General features: G+C 54.0%; 1 protein-coding gene across 2 annotated transcripts in view; it reads right to left on the minus strand.

Annotated features, from left to right (window-relative positions):
* GNB1L (G protein subunit beta 1 like) overlaps positions 1–19,219 on the minus strand; it is a 68,749-nt gene that overhangs the window by 20,048 nt on the left and 29,482 nt on the right. For both annotated transcript variants that reach the window (XM_045459365.1, XM_045459366.1), the window contains exons 4-6: positions 15,128–15,290; positions 10,939–11,037; positions 6,118–6,333 (exon numbers count right to left, since the gene is read on the minus strand). In XM_045459365.1, coding sequence (XP_045315321.1) covers positions 6,118–6,333; positions 10,939–11,037; positions 15,128–15,290 — 478 coding nt within the window. The remainder of the gene's footprint in view (positions 1–6,117; positions 6,334–10,938; positions 11,038–15,127; positions 15,291–19,219) is intronic.

Here is a 19,219-nt window from a genome sequence, read left to right on the forward strand (position 1 = left end):
ACTCTAAATCTGTATGTTCCTAAGCCAGCTTCAAAATGCAGAAGCAAAAATGTCTAGGATGCAGGAAAAATTAAGGAGATGTGCCTCAGCATGAGGGTCTCCCTGCCGCTTCCAGAGGCGCCCAGTCCCGGGTGCCAGGACTGCCTCAGTGTGTGCAGGTACAGCTGTGTGTCTAGCAACGAGAGGCACTTCCTTCTCACATGTGGAATACTTATGTCAACTGGACCAGCCTCCACATTTCAAAGAGCTGATATCATTCAGACCTTATTCTCTGAACACACAGCATTAAGTTAGGAATTGAAAAATAAAAAAATAACTAGGGGGAAATATCAAACATTTGGAAACATAAATCTGATCAGCTCAGCAGTCAGAGAACAAATAAACATCGGGTCCACCCAAAAGTGAGCACTGATGAAGATGGTGACATCTCCCAACATGGGACACAGCTAGAGGGTCACAGACAGACTTCAGCTGCTGTGGGGAATGGATGGCAGAGAATGAGTGGGCTCCATATCCAGTTCAAGTCAGAGAAACAGACCAAGCTCAGAGAACACCGGATGAAAAAAGGGAAAGATCAGAGCAGAAATGAAACAGAAAAAAGACTTTTAAAGATCAACAAAGAGGAGTGCCTGGAAGGCTCAGTCGGTTAACCATCCGACTTCAGCTCAGGTCATGATCTCATTGTTGGTGAGTTTGAGCCCCGCATCGGGCTCTCTGCAGTCAGCACAGAGCCTGAAGCCTGTTTCAGATTCTGTGTCTCCCTCTCTCTCTGCCCCTCCCCTGCTCATGCTCTGCCTCTCTCAAAAATAAACACTTAAAAAAATTAAAAAGAATTAAAAGGAAAACAAGTAAAGATCAACAAAGATAAGATTGATAAAGGATAAAAATGGAACAGTTTTGTAAATATAGCAGAAATCTAAACAATCGTTACAAATAAAAAAGGCAGTATGAAAATACCTTGGAGGTTTTTATGCTCATAGACAAATTAGTTCAAGAAGAAAATCAAGCCTTCCTTGCAAAGAAAATGCCTGCCCCAGTGGGACAGGCCAAGAGTGACCCATGGCCACTCACAAAGCTGACCTCCTGCCAACTTATCCAGAGATCAGGAGAGGAGGGGACGCCTGGCTCCAGACTCTAGGGCTCCTGATACCCCGACACCATAAGCAGAGTGGGGTAACAAGAGAGGGGGTGAAACTTAGTCTACTGAGAGACAGACAGATGGTCCTGAACAACTCTGGCCCAGCACCACAGTGCGGAAATGGTCATGCTATGTAGTGGGTTATTTTAGCACTATATAGTTGTTTTAATATTATAAAAACCAAAAACATGCAATATATAAAATTAACTGACTTGAGAAGAAAAGCCATGAGTCTGACAGCTCAACATCCATTCACAATCCAGATTCTTTCCCCGCTAGGAGTAGAATGAGGATCTGATATGACAGGAACCTGCTAAAATCCCACAGCAAATGGGGTGTGCCATCCAACCCATGGCATGGCCAGGATCCTTGCCACAGTCCCAGCCTCTACTTGGGATGTCCTGGGTTCCTAGCCAGTGCCATCAGCACATGGGCAGCTCTGCAGTGACCTGTCCGGGACCTCCATGCCCACCCCGCATCTCCTGGTCAAGGGACCCCTCCTGCTCTTCCAGGGCTCTGTCCAGTGCCTGGTTCTACAGTTCACGGACCGCAATTGCCAAGCCTGGCCTGCACTGGAGGACTGTGGGAGCTGAAGCCTCTGTGCAGGTGTGAGAAGGCAAATGCTATGTGTGCCCGCACGTGAGGGTGTGCATCTGCCTGAACCTCTCTCCATTCTCACGGACCAGACAGGGTGGCTGGGAATGAGGACTGATGACCATCACTGTCCCTCATACTTTGCTCTTCTGTGGACTTTGTCTTAAGCCAGTGGTTAGCCAGGGGATTCCTGGGCTCAGAGCCATGGACTCCCTGGAACCCACCTGGGGCCCTGCTTCCAGATTTCCTCCTTCATAGTCCATCTTCATGTGAATTTGTTAACAGGGGGAGTATTTCACAGAGAGATAAGGGCTGCTTTCAAGTTTGCTCTCTGCTGATGAACACTGAGAGCCCAGGACAAATGGAAGAGGAATGTGAGTTTCCAGAGAGGCCCCTGAACTGGGGTTCTTACACATTGGAAGCTGGGTGCAGGGCAGAGAACACCTTCCATGCCAGTGTCGCCACATAGAAGGGGCTAAGACACCCAGTGCTGCCCACGGGGGCAGGAGTGACTCTGGCCCTGAGGCAGAAGCACAAGGCAGGCTCCCCTGGCAGGAATGAAGAGAAACAACTGCAAAAGCTTTGATGGGGACCTAAACCAAATGAGGCCAGTCCCTGTCCCAGGCTTGTATTCCAGAGGAGGAGGAGGAAGAGGAGGAGGGCGGCCCAACAGGGACTGTTTGTGGTGATGGTGGCCAGAGCTTTGTTGGTTCTGCTATGTTCCTGAGATGCATATGGTGGGTTGGGTTGTGTCCACAATTTTCTTGGTCTCGGGGCCCTCCAGTCTCCTTCCTACCTGTCCCACATGACCTGCTGTTGATACTTTTGAGGAGAAGAAGGTCAGGGAGAAAGAGGGCAATGGCCACACAACAGGACGGGAGGATGCCTGGCCAACCAGCTGCCGGTGCAATGCGGGGAAAGTGTGGTTGGTCTGATTCCTGGCCCAGGCTGCCTGGGGTTGGGGGGGGGGGCGCTTAATATTACTTAAAGGCCTAAAAATACTGCTGGCTGTAAATCAGTCCCTGCTTCAAGGCCATGGGCCCTGCCCAAGTGTGGGAGGAAGGAGCAGGTCTGCACACCACCTGTATCTGACGACAGCCAAGGCCCAATCCCCTGGAGGCTGGAGGGAAAGCCACCTCTGGAAGGCAGGCGAGTGGCCCAGTGTCACCACATGCTCCTGAGGCCATAGTGTCCGGATGAGAGTGGATGAAGGCCCTTGGTCACTGCTGTGGCCCCTGGCCGCACCCATCCTGGATGAGGACCCTCTGGGAAGGATCCGTGGCCACTAGTGGCTCTCATAGCACATGACCTCAGGTGCCAGGAATGCGCACGCAGCAAAGCCGCCATCTGGTTCCCATTACCCACGCTCTGCTGCGGGAAACCTCATCTGCGTCTTTGCTCCCAGCGCCCGCCCGGGAGAGATTGATTTGGGCTCATTAGAGAGTCCAACAGCAGGCTGTGAGGTGAGGCACATCTGTGCCCACGTGGCTCAAGGACTAGGGCGGGCGGCCACATCGCAGGGCCAGCACGGTGTGCCGAGGGCCCTGGGGCGAGAATGCCTGTGGATGCCTGTGGGTGCTGGTCCCTGATACTTCTTCCTCAGAGGCCTGTGCGTCACAACCTGAAATTTCCAGGGCCTCTGGGGCCAACTCTGAAACTGATGTGCAGTTGTTTCTGGGTGAGGCAGCCGTTTTTAGTGACTGTGCTAAGCAGGAGAAGCACTGTCCTCCTCCTTTGATGTGTACTACTGAGTGAGCCCCCCTAGCCTGGCGTAACACCATCATGTAACTACCACGTCCATTCCACAATGCATGGCTCCCCTTCTGCTTTAACTTTCAAATTCATTAATAATCCCCTGTGCTTCAACTTTTCAATTCATCAGTATAATAAAAGTTCATCTCTGGACTGGAACATGCACCATAAATTTAAGTCTTAAGTTCCAGCAGCTGTTTCCCGAAAAAGCCAGCAGAAACCAGGCAGATCTGAGCCAGGTCAGCAGAAGGGGACCCTTCCAGAGGTCCAGGGGCTTGGGGCGGGGTTCTCAGGGAAGCCACTTGAGTCTTCAGCTCTTTGCAAGGTCAAGGCTCATGAAGTTCAAGCCACAACAGGATGGAGCACTGGACCCCACAGTGGGAAGGTGGGGGCACTGCCTGGTCCCCACCAGGCTCGAGAGGCAGAGAGAAGGGTATGAGGGAGAACTCCACTGCCCACCTGGCTGGGCTTGACACCCAGCAAGGTGACCTCCACTGTTGAGGACATGAAGACCCAACACCAAAGTGGCTCTGCCCCATTCTTAAAGATGACAGCCGGGGTGCCTGAGTGTCTCAGTCGGTTAACTAACTCTGGATTTTGGCTCAGGTGATAATCTCACGGTTCATGAATTTGAGCCCTGAGTTGGACTCTGTGTTGACAGTGTGGAGCCTACTTGGGATTCTCTCTCTCTTTCTATCTCTCTCTGCCCTCCGTGCACTCACACGCTCCTCTCGCTCTCAAACTTTAAAAAAAAAAAAAAAAGATGACAGTCATCATGAAGCCATCATGAAGACATTCATTCCCATCCCCACCCAAGTCCACAATTTCAATGCCTTGGGACCCTCCTACCAGGATGGAGGCATGAGAAACTTGGTCCTTGACAGCCAGCTCGGGCCCCATTTGGAGGCTTGTCTAACCCTGCTTCCTGCAGGGCCTCCGTGGACTCTCTGAGACAACATAAGGACAGAGGACAGATGGGTAGCTGGCTTTACAACAAGTCAGCCATGTGCTGACACAAGCCGGTCTGCTGGACAGGAGTAATGCCAAGGAAGCATGAATGTGTGCCCTGTCCCCAAATGTGACATGTGACCCCCTCTTTCCCCTCTCTCTGGGCTCTGGCTGGCTGTTCCCCATCCTCAGGTCCCTGCTCAGGTCCCACCTGGAGAGATACCAGGACAGCATGTACAGTTTCAGCCCTGCTGCTCCTAGCTCTGATTTTCACCTCTGTTCTCTGATGGGACCACTCTTTTTAGGATGCCAGTTCCAACTCCAGCTTGGACATGAAAGGCCCCTCCCAGGTCCCACTCTGCTTGACTTCAGTGTTCCATCCTCGGGTCTCTCTATTATGGAGAATGGCCATTACCATTCTCTCTAGCACCCTCTCACCTCGCTCGTTCTCAGTTTCCCTTTCCCTCAGGACTTCTCACCCATCATGTGAAACCCCTGCCCCTGCTGTCCTCACTCTGTCCTGCCTTTGGGATGATCTGGTGGCCATGTCCCACCCCTGGGTTGCACCCAGGACCCATGATACCTGCTAGGCACTGCAGTGTTGTGCCCTGATTTTCCTCAGGGGCCCACCCCTCTGCCCCAACTCATGTGCCTCAGGGGCTCGTTGGCCACTGCCCAGGGCCTCCTCCTCTGGCTGTGGGGGCCTGGGCTGGGCAAGTGTGAGGTGAGGCAGGCTTGCCAGGCTGTGGACAAGGCTCTCCCATCTGGAGAGGGGCCCTAAGGAATGCCTTCATCCTCGGCCTCCTGTCTCCACCAAGTTACTGCAGAAGAGGACAAACATGATCTCTAGTACTCTAGTGATAGCACCCAGGTGAGGCCAGGAGCCAAGCCTGCTGCTGCTTCTGCTGGCAGTCTCCCTGAGCCCCACACATCTCCCATGCAGGGCTCTGTTCCCCCACCAGACCTGGGTTTACGTCACTGCCCTTCCATGCAGCTTCCACTCGCAGCCCCCCAGGACCTGCCCTAGTGTGAGGCTTCCCGCCCGCCTTCCCCCCCATTCTACCCCCCAGGTTCCAAACAGGGCTGAGCGTGCAGGCTGGGCCACCACATGCTGAGCACCAGCCACAGGCCCAGACCTGGTCTCCCGGTGCTCCACGAGTCATGTGGGAAGGGAAAGTCCAGTGAGACATTATGGGAAGGTTTTCAGCACCGCCTCGCTCCGCCTTGAGGCCTCACACCCCTTCCTGGCTGTGGCCTCTGGCCGTGAGGAATGGCTTCCCTGGGGTTGGCTTACAGACTGCCCCGGGGGCGTGACTCCGTGGATTTCTCCACACTGGGTCGGTTTTTGTTGATTAATCAGTTCCTTACTGACCGAATTCCTCTGAGTTTTTGCAAATGGGCTTGCCTACTCCTGGACTCTACATGCCTTTTCTCTAGATGGACAAGACGTGACTGCTGTTAACCCAAGGTCTGAGAGAAACCCAAACCATGTGAACGGTTCACAAACGCCCACGCCCCCTTCTTCCTGCGCCGGCCCCGCGGACAGGCTGGCCTGCACCCCGCCTCGCAGTGATTAATTAGCCAGGGATCTGCAACAACTCCTCTTCATGCCTAAATATTGTTTCAGCCTATCAGACTGTTAGTGCAAAGCAGGATAAATGACACTTCGGGTCTGGCGCACTGACCTGCAGGGCCTGCTGCTCATCCAGGCTCCAGACAGCCAGCGCCTTCTCCGCAGAGCCCGAGACGCCCCTGGCCTTTTGGGAGTCAAAGTCAAAGCCCATGACGGGCTCTGTGTGGCAGGCGACACGGCTGCACACCTTCCGCTCAGAGACGTCCCACAGGGCCACTGATCCGTCCTCATAGCCGGCCAGGAGGAGTGGGCGGGGACTGGACTCGGCCTGCGGGGACAGCACAGCAGTCAGCTCCCAAAAGGTCCTGGTATGTTTTGGGGGAGAAGGGGCTCCAGAGATGGGTGAGCTCCCCCACTGGGCCTTGGGGGTGGCCCAGCCGGGGAGCTGTTTCCCGTGTTCCCCACACCGGCAGTAACAGTTCGGAGGTTCTGCATGCCACCCTGATGGCCGGCACCATCGGCACAAAGCTGGCACGGGCCGGTGCTGGGGCACCCCGAGGACTCACCCTGGGGGAGGTGGGGGGGACAGAGCCTGGGATAGCCCAGCACGGCCCCGCCTCACACTGCCACACCACTGCTCGCCAGCCCCGGTGCTGCCGCTTCTTCATGTCTCCTTTCTGCAGGCTGAGACTTGTGGCCACCCCTTCGTGAGGCGGTCACCTGTCTAGAACTGCCAGCCAAAGGAAATCGTGAGCTCCATCTCAATGAAAAATGAACTTTCTGTGCTTTGTCAACGTCGCCGCGGTAGCCCCCCACCCCCCAGGCCTGGTGAGTCGCCAGGGCGCTGACTGGTGTGAGCCGAGCTCTGCCGGCCCTGAGCTATTGTGATGAATGAGGACGCGGGTCAGAGGGCTCCGCACCCTGGGCAGACGCCTCGTTTATCTAGCCTCGGCAACAACTCCAGGGGGGCACCGCGGGACTCCATGTCACCCCAGCACTGAGGCGGCAGCCCCATGCTTGGTGCCCAGTCTCCAGCACAGGCGCCCAGGTTGCTCCTGGGACAAAGCACACGCCAGCCGATGCCTTTTGCTCTTCACTCATCTCTGCATTTCCTGCTAAGCTGCCTGGGGTTGGTGTCACTCAAGTGTCAGAAATAACTGAGCACATCCCCTCCCCAGTGAATTTTCCAAGGGCCAGGAGCTCAACTGAGCCTTAGGGAACTCTGACTGGGCTTGGCCCCAGCCCCTGGATGGTCAGTGGTGAGGACAGGGCCTTAGGGGCTGGTCAGAGAGAGGCTGCCTCCTGCATCACCTGCAACCTCCAGGATGGTCTACTGCAGGTCTCAAGGCTGGTGGTGAGCAGAGTGCCTGGGCCTCACTGGTCATGGGCCGACAAGGCCATGGAGGCCCTCCTTGTCCACCTGCTGGAGCTCCTTGTTACTGAGCTGCACGGGTGCTTCTATCTGCCCAGAGGGGCTCTGGGCCTGGATGCTGTACGCACCACACAGAGTGCCTCTCCACATTTAGGATGCTCAGAAAGGACAGGCTTGTGCAGCTAAGTAAGGTAACTGGGGTTAGCCAGAAGACACGAGGACTTGTGTCTAACGAGTGGATACTACAACCTCAACACACGGAAACAAGGCTTTCTCCGTGTATCAGAAGGGGAAACTGAGGCTTCAGGGTGTGCTGTATGTCACTGGGGCCCTGGTTAGTGATGGGAGCCAGGGGGAGTCTGACACAGCCACTAAGACTTGCACACAGCACAGTGAATCCTCCCAGGCCGGAGCTAGTCTGGAGGACACCTCCTACATTTCCTCGGAAATGGCTTATACATTTTTTCTGATGATAATACATGTTCATACAAACAAAAACAGAAAGGCTTCCTAGTTTCACTTAGCCTGGGGCAGCCCGTGCTCCTCCCTGGGGCCTCTTGCATGGTGACTGCCTCCTGGCAGGCCCGACTGGGCAAGCAGTCAGGATATGGGCCCTGTGACCATGAACCCTGTGTGTGCACAGCATCTGGTGATGCCTGCCATGCAGGGGCCAAGGCTGGGAGCAGCTAAGCGTGGTCACTCGTTCCGTCTAACCTCCCGTGCAAAGCCATGACAGTGTTGGTGTACTTTCCCTGTAGTTTTAAAATGGAGAAAAGCTCCATTTTGTTATCTTTCAAGTCAACTGATTGGAACTTATTTGTGAGGTATAAAATTGTTTACACCACTTTTCTCCAAGGATGGACAGACTACTTTAAGAAGCGGTCAGGCCCTCTGCTCTGGCATCCTCCTTTCAGGTAGCTGTACCTCCCCAGGCAGGGCCTCCCCTCATGAGCAGCCATATATATCTGGACTCAAGGAAGGGTGACAGCCAGGTGAGAACAGCCCAATGCTCTGCATGCCAACCAGGAACTCATGCCAACCTCCTAGACCAGATCTGCTGGACCCCACCCCACAGGCCAGGTCTGAGGAACTTACCTGGGGCCCACTTGGGTCTGTTCCCCTCAGGGCAGTGATCTGTCTTGTTGCCTGCTTTCCATCCACCCTGCTTCAGCCCAGTCTGCTCCTCCCCCAGGGATCTGCCACCCTCTGATCCCCTGGGTACATTCTTCCCTCATCTGGGGCTCCTCCCAGTGCCAACACATTGGCTTTGGTCTGTCTCTGTAGCTCAAGTCCACATGATGCCTGTGGTTTCTGGGTTCTGAGCATCCCAGCTAGTTCAGGGGCAGCATGCTACTCACCCACCTATCAAGGTACCACAGGGGGTCCAGATCAGAAGCCAGACTGACCTGCAGCGACTCACCTTGTTGTTGCCAAGGGTGACCAAATGCTGAGCTCCAGCCCTGATGGCTGCCACCCCCCACCTGTGCTGCAGGGCCCCTGTGGCCCCCAGGAACAGACACCACAGGCAGGACAGTGGTCTCATGCCCTCCGGCCTTTGGTGACAGGTTGCTCTCCACAGGATGAGGACCTGAAGTTTCTAAAAGGACTTGCTTTGTGTCCTGTCCTATCCTGTGCTGACTGGGTGGGACTCCAGTGGGCTGGGCAGGCCATGCCTACAGTACCTCCTGGGACCAGTCCTGTGGGAAGCTCCCAGCTCACTGGAGGGATCCCTAGGCCCAGGGGTCGGGAGCCTCTTAGAGCTACTGTGATGGATATTCCTGATCTTTTGTATGATGATCATCCTAACAATGCAAGTCAACAGCTTTAAAAAGCAAAACAAGAATACATCTGAATGTTTCAGTGAAAAATACGTCAGGCCATTCTGCCACACTCAGATTAATAAATTACAACCTGGGCCTTCAGGTTTGGAGAGGGAAAAAAAAGGACCTTTCAAATTAGTGTTGACTTTTTTTTTTTTTTTTTTTTTAAACAGAATGTCCTGCGTTGGATCTGTATCAACTAACAAAAACTCGATTTGTCCTTCTGTCAACTATATTAATTACCTTAACAAGTTTGTACATCCCATTTCTACACATTTTTCTGCTGGAATTTTTACATGATTACACAATGGCAGTGCTTCCAGGGCGCGGAATATGAACGGATGCAGCCGGGATGTCCTCCCTAGGACCTGTGAGCACCACGCCAGGGCCCAAGGCGTCACGGCCTCGGGGTGTTCCCCGCCATATACCAGCTGGTGCCAGGAGCTCTGTCATTCAGGCAGGCCTCTTGGAGCCCCCACAAACTCAGCTCCCCGTGGGCTTCTTTCTGAGAGATACAGCAGCAGCAGGACACCACAGGATCAGCTTGTCAGAGATTTCCAACTGGAAACAAATTCCAACTGGAATGTTCTCAGATAAGAAATTGCAAGGGGAAACCAATGGCAAGAAAGAGCAGGTCCCTGGAGGGTCAAAAAGCTTGAGGCAGGGTCTCTGGGGTGCCTGGCCCCCCCGGGTCCTGTTGGTCCCACAGACACCTCCAAACTGCCCAACCCCATCTTATGAAAAGTTCAAATGAGCAGTGAGGCACGAGGCAGGAAATCACCTCCTCCTGATCTCAGGCAGGCTCAGGGTGGCTTCTCAGAAGGTGCTGCTGAACTGAACAGAGCTGGGAAAGTACCTATAAACTGCACTCCCAGGCAAGCACTGGTCAATGACCTATTCACCACGGTTTCTACCATGGCCAAGATACTGCCTGGGTTCTTTCCAAGTGAGCACACCAGACCATTTGCTTTGCTGCCCCAAACACTAGCAGCCGTGAGGAGCAGAAACACACACTTTGAGCCACTACTGACCCCTGTGGGGGAGAGGAGGCTGTGCCTTGAGAAGAAATGAGGCCTCTGGTAGAGGTAAGTGGGTGGCCCCAGGAGGAATCCTCCCAGGCCTCAGGCTTGGAGCTCAAGACAAAACCAGCACTCAGGCTTGCGACCCACTCCCCGGCCCCAGGCATAGGCTGCCAGCCCCAGGAGATGCCTCCGGACTCTCTCTAATCAGAATAGTCAAGAAACAAGGAAATGGCTTAGACAATCAGAAACGCCAAGTGTGGCTGCAGGCAAAGACAACGTGTTAAGCCCACTCTTGCCTCTATGAGGCAAAGAAGTAACACAAAGTAATCCCAAGCAGAGCAGGGGCCAGGCAGGCTTGCAGGGTTAGCCAGCACTTCCCTCCTAACCCCGTGCACGGTTGCAGGGCTGCGGACTGGTGTGCAGAGAGGGGCGGAGCTTAGCTGACCCAGCTGTCCCTCCTCACCGCATGGGCAGGGGGGCACCCTGTGGAGGACAGCACAAGCTAGGCCTGTCCTGGGCAGTTTGCACGAGTAGCAGCAGCGGCAGGAGGACAACAGGAGCTGGCTGGGATACCGAGGCTGCGGAAGGCAGTGTGTACATGTATTCCCAGGGGGCTAATTGTCCTTTGGTTTGACGATAAACCAAATCCTGAATGGGGCATGATTCACGGCCCGGAAGGCGTGGCTGGCAGGGCGTGGTTGGCGTGCGCTGGGCCTTACCTGCCACAGCTCCAGGCACATGGGCATGCCCGGCTTGGCATCTGCCTCCGGCTTCAGGGTGCACACTGACGTCTTGGATGGCATCTCCAGAATCTGAACCTGACAGTAAGAAAACAAGTTGATTTGGGCCGGCGCCAAGTCGAGCCTGTGCTATACAAACAAGAGACTTTTAAGGCGATTAGCCAAGACTGCTGTGAGTTTCTGTCTGCTCCCCGTAGGAACCTGGGAGCCGAGCCTCCTAATTAGGCTGCACAGGCTCGTGGGCTTGGGCACTGCCGGGTGTTGCAAAACTCACGCGTCATTTCTGAGTGACCGGCATGTCCCTCTAACCAGCATCACCACCTGGCAGCCGCCTCCGGCCTCTCCCGATTTTACCTTTTCACTGAGTGGGAGGCTTGCTCGGCACTGACTCAGTTTGCCCATTCGCCTGATCTCTGCTTCCTTCTCTTTCCTGGTGTGGGTTTTCATGTGAACAACTCTGAACCATCACAGGAGCATCAAACGGTTTACAGAAGTTCCCTGTGTAGGGAACATGTGGAGACTACCAGTAAGCCTAGGAAATGAACATGGTGTGCACCAGTGGGAACTCTATTTGGAGCCTGGCCGTTCCCAGCACGCTTCACCTCTATACTGGGCATCACAGTGGTGTTTTGTGTCACCAGGCCCTCCTGCGCCTGGGCTGGAAGGTGTGCCTTTTTGGTCCACATAGCCAGGTCATACTCAGGCCCTGGCTCACCATTGACCTGACATGGGCCAGACTCTGCCCCACACCATCTGGAGGGGACAGCTGCAGCCACAAGGAGCAGGCTTGGGTGCTGGAGTACCACAGACCAGAATTGGGTCCCCAGCCATCTACATCCCTAGTGTCTCACCTCCCTCATCCACCACACAGGGACAAGGACGCCCCCTCCTGTGGTGCTTGGAAGTGGAGGGGATTCTGTGCAACGCAGGTCCACCACTCCATGGTGGGGAGGCTCCACTGTACAGATAATGTCACAACAATGTGCAGTCATCACGGAGTCACACATAATCCCTTGTCAACAAGAGGATATCCTCCGGTTTGCAGATGAAGAATCTGAGGTGCAGAGGGGTTAGGGGCGTTGAAGGGACAGCTGGCCTGCTCTCTGATGCCTAGTGAACTGGAGGTGTATGGGTCTGGGCTGGGCTGCTTCACTAAGCCACAAGGGAGAATGAGCCCAGGGTCTGGGATTAAGTCACGAGTATGAATTCCAGATCTGCTACATGCATGCTGGGTCCATGCAAGGGGACACCGCAGGCAGGGCAGAAAGCTAGTGGTACAGCCTGATCCTCTCAGCTGTAGGCCCATGTGGGGGCGCCACCCCCACAGGCTGAGGCTGTGGGTACCTTTTGGGCAGGGCTCTCGCCAGAGGCCCACACTGTATCCTAACATACAGGTTCCCCCACCCTCTGCAGGATCAGTGTTGCGCCTGCAGGATCGGTGGCCATGCCAGCCACTGTAGCCCTCACTGCCCACAAAAGAGACACAAAAGACTCTAAGTGATGTGAGAGGTTATTACTGTCGTGAAATAAGAGGATGCTAGAAGGAGACCCCTGGAACAGCAAAGATGCTCAAGGAGAAGCTCTAGCAAAATGGAAACAAATACAAGAAAGAAGTTGCACGGGGTGCCTGGGTGGCTCAGCCAGTTAAATGGTCCAACTCTGGATTTCAGCTCAGGGCATGATCTCACAGTTTGTAGGTTCAAGCTCTGTGTTAGGCTCTGCACAGACAGTTCAGGGTCTGCTTGGGATTCTCTCTCTCCCCGTCTCTGTCTGCACCTCCCCAGCTCTCTCTCTCTCTCTCAAAATAAATGGAGGAAGCAGAAGTCACCAGACGCACAGCCTGCACAGGCCTGCACTCTAGACGGCCTGGCATAAGGGCCCACAGGTACAGTGAGGGATGGCCTATCCCAATTTGTGGGTCCAGGAAGACTCCTCTGGTGGCAGAGTGGAGGGGCATGAAGATAAGGGGATCAGGTAGCGGTGAGTCACCCAGCAAGCCTGCTCTAAGAGGAAAGGGAGAAAACCAGGATAGCCCTGAAGCCTGAGCTAGGTGCTGTGGAAGGAAGTATGAGTGGCAGAACCCACAGCCACATCCCAGGTGCAGGGGAGCAAGGAGCCCAGGACCTGAGGACCAGGGCAGGCCCAGGGGCCTCCGTGATTATGAAGTGGAGCTCTGGGCTCTGGCAAAAGCCTGGATGCCTGTGCCCAGAGCCTCCTACAGACACCGGTGTGCTTTCCATCTGGCACTCAACTGCAACTTTTATTTCCAGAAGGTAAAATGTTTGGTTTGGGCAAGTGTGGCCACCCAGACGGCCAAGCGGGGTGGGAGCACGTCCTCCCCAGGCATTGTCTGGGCATAGGCCAATGATGCTTTTCCAGACAGATTCAGTCCAGGCAGATTCCACGTGGGAACATGGAAAACAACCATTTTCCCAGAATATACGAGGTCCCCAAATTGGCTGTTCCTGAAAAACATAGATGCCTCCTGCAATGACAAATGGAGAACCAGCAAGTCAGTTAAAAACAGCATCAAGCTGGGGTGCCTGGGTGGCTCAGTCGGTTGAGCGTCCGACTTCGGCTCAGGTCATGATCTCACGGTCTGTGAGTTCAAGCCCCGCATCAGGATCTGTGCTGACAGCTCAGAGCCTGGAGCCTGCTTCAGATTCTGTGTCTCCTGCTCTCTGCCCCTCCCCCGCTCATGCTGTGTCTCTCTGTCAAAAATAAATAAAACTTAAAAACAAAAACAAAAACAGCATCAAGGAGATGCGGGGTCTCGGGGGCCAGGCCCGGGAGAGGGACAAGCAGCCAGGAAGACTTGGGGTGGCTGAGAAGTGGAGGACAGCCTAGGGCACCCCCAACCTGAGCAGGAAGGGCTGGCTCAGCCCGGGCTGGGTTCTGAAGTGCGCAGCACATGAGCAAGGCTTGGCGCTGCCTGGCCTCGGCTGTCCGGGAGGAAGCACAGCCCTCTCTTTTCACATTAATAAAACTTTTAACAGGTTTTTGGCAAATTGGCAAGAAAAGTGTATGTAGCTCCTAATTGGTGATTTAAACGCAATGCCTGTTCCTATCTCATTATTTATGAACTGAATCTGCTTTAAGACAAACGAGTCTTCTTGGGTGGGGGCCAAACCTCACTGTGTGCACGCGGCCTCGGGTCCCTGCGCAGCGCTGCCTGCTGCACTGCCTCTTGGGGCCAGCAGGGGACAAGGAGCCAGGAGGCTCCCTCCCCTTGTACATGTGCACACCCCAGCCCTCCCTGCCCATACTCAGAGCCCCTGACCCCCTACACTCGGCCCGGCCCTTGAGCAGCCATGCCCCGACACTCACCAGGCCTGTCTGGTTGCTGCTTCTGGGTTTTTTCTTCAATTTCCTTTCAGCTCCCCAAAAGCTGGCACCTCCACCCATACCCACATCTTCCACCTTACCCTCCCACCCTTGCGTCCCACCATCTGTTCCTATGTCCTGGGCATTGCTTCCCATGGTGGGCTCTGCCTCTTCTGCCTCTGGGGGTGTGGACATGCTGTCTAGCCTGCCCAGCTCCCTGTCACCAACTACTGCTAGCTGTTCTGGACGGAGCCCCATATGATGGTGACTTCCGAGGCTCCATCACGCCCACCCGAAGCCCCATTCCCTGAGTTCCTCTGCTCACCTGTGCCCTCTATACTGAGCTTACTGACCTGGTACCAGCCTTTGCCCCCAGCATCCCACATCTGACTGAGGTCTCTCATGCCAGGACCCAGTTCAGCTCCCCAGAAGGCCGCCCTCCCCTGCTGCCCTGGCTCCGACGCCCAGACTTCCATAAGGCCTCAGTTTCTCTCCCACCACCTCCTGCTGGCCTGCCTGGGACATCCCCCCATGTGTGTCTCCTCCTAAGTCCTCTGAGGACCTGTCTGAGCAGTCTCTCCCCTGACATTCGCCCATCCCGTGCCATACGGTACTGGGTGCTGGGGCCTCCCTTCCTGACTCTCACCACTGGACACCTCACAGGAGGCCAGGTCAAGGCCCCTGGAGCTGTGATCCAGCAGACAGACCTAGACCCACCACTCTGTGGGGTTCTGTGGTGGGCACAGGGTTCCTGTAACAGGTGCTTAGGATGAGCATATGTGTTTAGGGAAACCAAGTGCCAGCAGCTTGTGGAGCCAGGGGCACCACATGGGCTGGTGCTCACCTCGTCACTGCCTCTCCCCGGCATGGCCAGCATCCAGTGCCTCTGACCCCTGGCCAGGACGGTGCTCCTGCAGAAGCCCATGCTCTCCAGGCGCATGGAGTCCACGACAGCGTTTCTGCCCTCCGCCAGGTCCCATAGGCACAGCTTCAGGTCCCGGCCCTGACTGCCAGACCAAGAGGAGATAGAACGTGAGCCTCCCAGGTGAGCAGACTGGGTGTCCCACCTGGACGAGCATGCCAGGGCCAGCCTGATGCCAAAGGCAGGCAGGGGACACTTTCCAGAGAGGGACCTAGAAGGCCTCAATTATCTGGCTGGGTAACTGCAGCCAAGGAAGGGCTTTGCATCCAAGATGCCTGATGCCTCACACATTCATGGGTCATCCCAGGGGTGCACTATGAACCCAGGCCCAGGGAACCTCATGGCCCCTGCCCCAAGCCCAGCCTCCCGCGCCCTTTCTGCCACTCCCTGTGCTGCCAAAGCATGAGTTCACCCTCTTCCTTCTGTTTGTGAATGAACTTTGACAACCCAGCAATCCCACCCTCACGAATTCTCCCAAGTGAATTTAAAACCTATATTCACATAAAAGCCCATACACAAATGTTTACAGAAGCTCTGTTCATAACTGCCCGAGCGAAACCAGAAACAACCCTTCAACAGGAGACTGAGAAACCAGTGGCGCATCCACACCACAGAATTCCACTCAGCAACAGACAGGGACAAACTGGGGCGCATGCAACCACCTGTAGGAACATCTGCTAAGTGAGGGGAGCCAGAGCTTAAAGGCCACCTTCTGTACGATTCCCCTGGTGGGGCGTTCTCTGTGTGTGTGGCGGGGGGGGAGCATGATGGCATGTGGAGGACTTGGGGTACCACCTACAGGGGGTGCACAGAGGCCCTGCAGCGTGCTGACCGCCCTGTGTGGCCCTGGGGTGGCCCTACGTGATTGTGGGCATCGTCAAGCCCACAGGACGAGTCCACAAAGAGCAGACTTCGGTGTGTACACATTTAGAAAACAGCCAGGGTGTCAGGGTCCCAAGACAAACTGCAGACCATGACAAATGTATGACACAATGTGACCAAGGGGAAGGGCACCCAGGAGCCGACCTGCGGGATGTTGGAGAAGCGTGTCGACTCGATACTGAAAAGTTAAAGGAAAAACACCTTTACAAAGACACAGGACTCTAGTTGTCAGTCTGTATCCTAACCCTCAAACGGCTCAGCCTTGGCACACAGCAGGGCTGCCCACCTGGCCTTGAGGCCTTCACAGCCACTGGTGGGTGACTCCCAAGCCCACCACCTTCTACAATTACAAGGTGCCATCCCACAGGAAGAACGGACTTTTGCCTCCCCATTGCTCTGGACTGACACATTCCTGTGTTACTCAGTGGGTTGTCATCTACACTTCTCATTATTTATTTTTGTGCTAAACCATCCCAGATCGGCCAATGGGACCCCCTTCAAGCTGGCTCAGAGTCCTTCTGACACGTGTCCATCAGCAAGATATTCCAGACCTAGTATCATTTCTCCAAGGGACCCTCATTCCTTTCAGTGCAGAGAGATATTTGCAAACCAAGATCTGGATGCTGGTGTTGTTCACTGTTGTGAGGTGCTGCCGCCACCAGGCCCTCTCAGCAGACAGAGCCAGGAAATACACACACACACAGCTCACTCACACACGCAAACACCTCCCCCCACACACAGACTCACACAGGCGAACATATTTCACACACGTACCTCACACATGCAAATACGTCATATACACACTCACACATGCAAAATACCTCATACACACACTCACACATGTGAAATACCTCATACACACACTCACACATGCAAACATACCTCACATACACACAGACTCACACACGCAAACATACCTCACACACACTCACACATGCAAACATATCTCACACAGACTCATACATGCAAACATACCTCACACACACATACACAGATTCACACATGCAAACATACCACACACATGCAAATACCTCACGTGCACACACACACACACACACACGCAAACATACCTCACACACAGACTCACATATGCAAACATACCACATACACACACACACGCAAACATACCTCACGCACACACACACACACCTCACACACACTCAGACTCACACAGACTCACACACGCAAACATACCTCACACACACACACACATGCAAACATACCTCACACACACACTCACACACACAAACATACCTCACACCCACCCAAAGACTCACAAATGTACCACACACACACAGACTCGCACACGCAAACATACCTCACAGACACACACACATACACACACACACAAACATACCACACACACAGTCACACATGCAAGCATACCACACACACACACATGCAAACATACCACACATACTCACACGTGCAAACATACCTCACACACACAAACACGCACACTCACACATGCAAACATACACACACAAGAATTTCTGTATCTGTCTTTGTGTATATATTTTCAAAATGCCACAAGTTCATGCTGATGCCCTGAGGCTTCTTCCTCCCCACCTCCTCCTTCTCTGACCCATGAAAAATCTGCCTCCCATTTTTCCTCAAGATATTTACTGCCATGCTCCCCCAACAAGCTTGCTTGCATGATGCAGCCAGTCTCCCAACCTCCCCAGCCACTCTGAGACCTCGCCCCCATCACCCTGGTTCTCTGGCCACTGGGCATGCCACTCCAACATCCCTGCCTGGAAGCCACTCCCCACTACCTACTTCCTCAACTGCCCATGTCACTGAACTTGGAGGGGAAATAAGGGCAGGGAGGACAAGACCACCAGGTATCCAGATGGAAACAAAAAATGCTCATCCATACCGACAGGCAATTCCAAATGAAGTGTGGGCAAAAAGAAACAAGAGTGAAGCTCCAGCCATAAGGGAAAGATGGCAGATTTGATTCCATTTCAATGGCTAACTTCTGCTCATTAAAGACACCATTAAGTGAGTGCAAACTGTAAGCCACCATGTGGAGAAGTAACTGGTGATATAAAAATATCAACCATATCCAGAATATAAAAAGAACTCTCAGTAAGAAAAAGGTAATCAATCCAATAAAGAAATGTGCATTTAAGGAAGACTTTGTCCCAGTGGCTAACGAACGCAGAAGAGGGCTGGCTCATTAAGTGGTCAGGAAAATGCAAATGAGGCCACACCAGAAGCTCCCAGGCCCCAGGGGGCAGTGGAAGGGTGGGATCACCTACTGCACTGGGGACAGCCTGCCACCTTCTGAGCAGCCCAACATGTGCACACCCTGTGGCCCGGACGGCCCACCTCTGGGTATAGGGTCCCACCTGCAGACACGGCACACCTGGCACCAGGAGACCCAGATGGGACTCTTTCTTTTTAAGATTTTTTTTCTTCTCTTTTCTTTTCTTTTTTTTTTTTAAGTAGGCTCCATGCCCAGCATGGAGCCCAATGAGGGGCTTGTGCTCACACAACCCTGAGATCAAGACCTAAGCTGAGTTCAAGAGTTGGATGCTTAACTGCCACCCAGGCACCCCAGATAGGAGACTTCCTAAGTGTCATTCTCAGCCCCAAGTGGACAACCGAGATCTCTACTGACAGTAGAATGGTAAACAATCCACATCCAGTGGAATACCACACAGGAAAAAACCCACACAATGCACTGTGTAGCATGATGGTGGATCTCACAACGTAAAAGCTGAATAGAAGAAGTCATATACAGAGGAAGCTGTTCTGTATGGCTCCATTTTTTTAAGTAGAGAAAAAATTAGACATGACGACTCCATGCATTTTGGAAATGCACATTCAGATGATACAGTGAGAATAAGGTGCAAGGGGCTGCCTCCCGAGGCCAGGAGCGGGGCAGACATCATGTCCGGCAGTGTTCTGTTTCCTGACTGGAGTGGTTACCCAGGTGTCCACTCTGTAATAACACAACGGTCTGTAAACATGTTATGTGCACTTTTCTCTAAGTATGCACAATTCGCAATGAAAAAGGGAGGAAACAAATCCACCCAGGTGGCTGTCACTGGCACAGGTGTGCTCTCAGGCACGCAGGCGGCACCTAACTCTCAGCCTGGCTCCCAGCTTTCTGTCCTCTGGCCT

This window comes from Leopardus geoffroyi, chromosome D3 (assembly GCF_018350155.1).
Source record: "Leopardus geoffroyi isolate Oge1 chromosome D3, O.geoffroyi_Oge1_pat1.0, whole genome shotgun sequence".
NCBI lineage: Eukaryota > Metazoa > Chordata > Mammalia > Carnivora > Felidae > Leopardus > Leopardus geoffroyi.